Source organism: Lolium rigidum, chromosome 1, assembly GCF_022539505.1.
Source record: "Lolium rigidum isolate FL_2022 chromosome 1, APGP_CSIRO_Lrig_0.1, whole genome shotgun sequence".
Taxonomy (NCBI): domain Eukaryota; kingdom Viridiplantae; phylum Streptophyta; class Magnoliopsida; order Poales; family Poaceae; genus Lolium; species Lolium rigidum.
The window spans coordinates 64,496,286-64,500,186 of NC_061508.1; the positions used below are offsets into that span (position 1 = coordinate 64,496,286).

The window sequence follows — 3,901 nt, forward strand, 5'->3', positions numbered from 1 at the left end:
ATTGTATAATTTTGATAAACAAACTGCAAAGTGTAGAAAACATACATCCTATGTGCATAAAAGTTACAAGCAAAATTCATGAGGATATGGGGTTGTTACACATATCAGCGCTTCAAAAACTACTGTGTACCCTTGAAGTTGAAAAAAATTCATCCCATGCATGAGAAATTCACTAACTCCATGTGATCATAATGTAATTATTGTCAATATTTCACATCCTATGATAATGCAGTAACCTACACAGCATAACTATGATTCAAACCCACAATATTAAAAATACATCCAAAGTACGAAGAATATAGTAACTCCATAAGGCCAGGGGTATTTATTGTCCACATTTTACATCCTGTATAGCTACAAAACAAACATATGAGTAAAACGTATACTACAACCATATGGTCAGGATCTATTTAGTACCCAAAAATTGCATAGTATGATTATACAGTAACATCTCTCTTTATAATAATTATTAAAAACTACAATAATATAAAAAATAATACATCCTATGTGTAGATTACCACATGTCATGTTCACGATTGTGTATGTATCTTACATCCATGAGAAATTATGATAAACTATCATAAGCACCCAGTTGTTTGATCATAAACTTCCTGCCGATTGATCAAAAAAACCATAGAACCCTAATGTGTATCCATATGGGAGAGGGTGAATTAGGTTTTCGGAAAACGCTCTGCGTGACTGCTCAATCTCTTCATCACGGGTCATCCGCCAGACAAATCGGGCGGTGTTGCATACCGTTGTCTCTATCGCCGTCTAGTTCGACCCATCTTCGCCAACATTTAGTCAACACCGTCACCGATGCAACGACAACTGCTTCATCTACAACCGATCGGTACGTGTGATATACTTCGATCTGTTTAGTGATGGTTGTTGTACCATTGTTGTTGTTGTTGTTGTTCATGTTGATCAATAATACATCTAGTATGTTTGAGTTTCACATGTTAATAGTTATTGTAGTCATGTTTAATATTCTGAAATTAATTATGAAAATAGTGCCTAATTATCCAATAGATTCCTCCAAAATTCCTTTAAAATATCCTTCAAGCCAAAGAGGCCTGGTCCCTGCATGCCTCCACGGGTAATATTAAGCGTAGGTAAATAGGGAGTTGAGACCTCCATGGTGGCATCATGTAAAGACAACGGAATGACACCTGACATTAGAACTGCGTGTAGGCCAACAATCCCTGCCGGCTGCCGTCGATCTGTCACCTCTGCACCAACATTTCGGAACGCTTTTTCCAGTGAGTAGACGTACGTGTTGCTGGTGAAACTGCAATTCTTCTGTAAACTCCAGCGACTTCATACCAAGGTTTCTGCAATGAGAAGACCAAAAGAAACAAGCAAGTGCAAACTCGAAACAAAGTAACCAGCCAAGTATGCAGTTTGGTGAGCAACTAGCTTAGCGTGACTACCCCGACAGCTCTACCAAACTCCCGACTGCTAGTCTCACCAGAAGTGAATTAACCATTGGCCAACAACAACAACACCAATAAATTCCTGCGTCAGCTGACCAATCGGAGCCCCTGTCAGCCAAAGCAGAAGACGCTCACGAATCCTTCAAAAGCTGGCCAAACCTAGTACCCTGACTAGCGCTGTGTACCTTCCGTAATCCGTAGGTATCTGAAGAAACCTCCATGGCTCCACTTCCTCACTCTCCTTCCTCGGGTGGCAGCCCGAGATCGCTGAAGAGGAGCAGCAGCGGCAGCGAATGGAGCGCGGTGGTGCAGAGGAACATCAAGTCCTCGCTGCTGCTGCTCTTGGTGATCTCCGCCACATTCGCCTTCTCCATCCTCTACTCGTCCCGTGGCTTGACCGTTGGGACGACGGCGTCGACCGGCGAGGCGCTGACGCAGAGCTCGCTGCACGTAGCCCTCGACGTCAGCCGTCGGGTGCCAGGAGATGTTGAAGATGAGAGAGATGAACCGACCGTCCCTGGAGACAACAATGTGTCACCTGAGCAGAGCACGCCTGAAGACATCTCCCTGCCGTCGGCGAACTCAACAGCTGCTGCTTCTGCTGCTGCACCGAACACAGCTCATCAACAAAAGGCTGGTCCAAGTAAGCGCATTGCACACAGCAGGGTTCTACATTTTGCTTTCAGTTTTTATTCGCCCCTAACCGAGATTTGCAAATTTTGTGAAATTTACAAAAAAAAGTTAAGAAAAAAATCAAATAATGGTTAAGTTTGAATTATGCCGAGTAAATTCATTTTAGGAAAAAATGAACAAGAAGTTGGGAACCAAACTCACAACGTTGCTTACAACAACTTGTACGCTCCACAAATATACTACTTAACGTAATGCTAGTGATACATAGGAGGGGACATACATCCATGCTCATGGTATAGTAATTCAAAAGGAGGGTAAAAAAATCCGAATTCTTCTGAGAAGCAAAGATGATCAAGTATTGTACTCGTATACAAACATTTAGGCTCGAAATGATTTCCATGGTATCCTGGGCCAAAAAGACAAAATCGAATGAGCCCCATGCCCATGTACTATTCACGCTATATTTGTCATAAATTTGTCTTTTTGGCCCAGAATACCATGGAAATTATTTCAAACCCTATCATTTTATACCAGTACAGTACTTGATCACCTTTGTTTCCAGGAGGATTCAAAAAAAATCCAATATTTAAAATTACCACAAATTCTGAAGTTTATAAGGTGCATAGCACCCATGAGCCAAAAATCCACGTCCTACATATGAGTAGTTATTTTCTTCTTATTAGAATCGTTATGTACCAGATTTTATTCAAATAAAATCAAAAAATTCATATTACATACTCAACGATTCTTGTGGTGTGGCAGGTGTGCAGCTTGAGGAGAAGTGCGACATTTCCCGGGGGCAATGGGTGCGGGAGCCGAACGGCCCGGTGTACACCAACCTCACATGCCCGATGCTGCCGGACTTCAAGAACTGCCAAAAGTTCGGGAAGGACCCCGGCCACCTCTACTGGCGGTGGCAGCCCGACGGGTGCGAGCTGCCGCGGTTCTCGCCGGAGCGGTTCCTGGACGTCGTCCGCGGGAAGCGGCTGGCCTTCATCGGCGACTCGCTGGCGCGCAACCAGATGGACTCCCTGCTCTGCCTCCTGTCCCAGGCCGAGACGCCGACGGAGGTGCACACGGACGCGTTCGACAAGTTCGGGACGTGGCACTTCCCGGCGCACGACTTCACGCTCATGGTGATGTGGACGGAGTTCTACGCGCACGCGGTGCCCGTCGCCGGCGCCGACGGGAAGCCCACGGCCACCTTCGACATCCACCTCGACAGGCTGGGCGCGGAGTGGACGAGCCGCCTCCCGGGGCTGGACTACGCCGTCATCTCCGGCGGCAACTGGTTCTTCCGGGTCAACTACCTCTGGGAGGGCGGGCGGCGCGTCGGGTGCGTCAACTGCGGCCGCGACGCGAACCTCACCGACGTCGGGGTCCCCTACGCCGTGCGCCGCGTGGTGAGGGCGGCAGTGGAGGGCATTGCGCAGTGCAGGGATTGCAAGAGCAGCCTTGTTACTTTCCTGCGCACCTACTCGCCGGACCACTTCGAGCACGGCTCGTGGTTCAGCGGCGGCACCTGCGACAGGAAGGCGCCGCTGGAGGAAGGGGAGGTGAGCATGGGGAGCATCGGGTGGGAGCTGCGGAGGGTGCAGAGCGAGGAGGTGAGGCGGGTGAGGAGGAGCGGGGGCAAGAGGTTCGGGGTGCTGGACGTGACCAAGGCCATGATGATGCGCGCCGACGGCCACCCCGGCGCGCACTTCGACAGCAGGTGGATGAGGAACGGCAGCGACTGCCTGCACTGGTGCCTGCCGGGGCCCGTCGACATGTGGAACGGCGTGCTGCTACAGAGGCTCGCCGAGATCTCGCCGCCGACCACGGCCCGGTGA

At 48.8% G+C, this 3,901-nt stretch overlaps 1 protein-coding gene across 1 annotated transcript; it reads left to right on the plus strand.

The window, feature by feature from the left end:
- Window positions 1-1,655: 1,655 nt before the first annotated feature.
- On the plus strand, window positions 1,656-3,901 carry LOC124674470 (xyloglucan O-acetyltransferase 3-like). The gene is made up of 2 exons (XM_047210516.1): window positions 1,656-2,073; window positions 2,832-3,901. The coding sequence occupies exons 1-2, from the start codon at window positions 1,656-1,658 to the stop codon at window positions 3,899-3,901; spliced, it is 1,488 nt and encodes a 495-aa protein (XP_047066472.1).

Coding starts and splice junctions, on each gene's coding strand:
- LOC124674470 (XM_047210516.1), top strand. CDS start 1,656: ATGGCTCCACTTCCTCACTCTCCTTCCTCGGGTGGCAGCCCGAGATCG. Junction 2,074..2,831: donor AGCTCATCAACAAAAGGCTG/GTCCAAGTAAGC, acceptor GTGGTGTGGCAG/GTGTGCAGCTTGAGGAGAAG.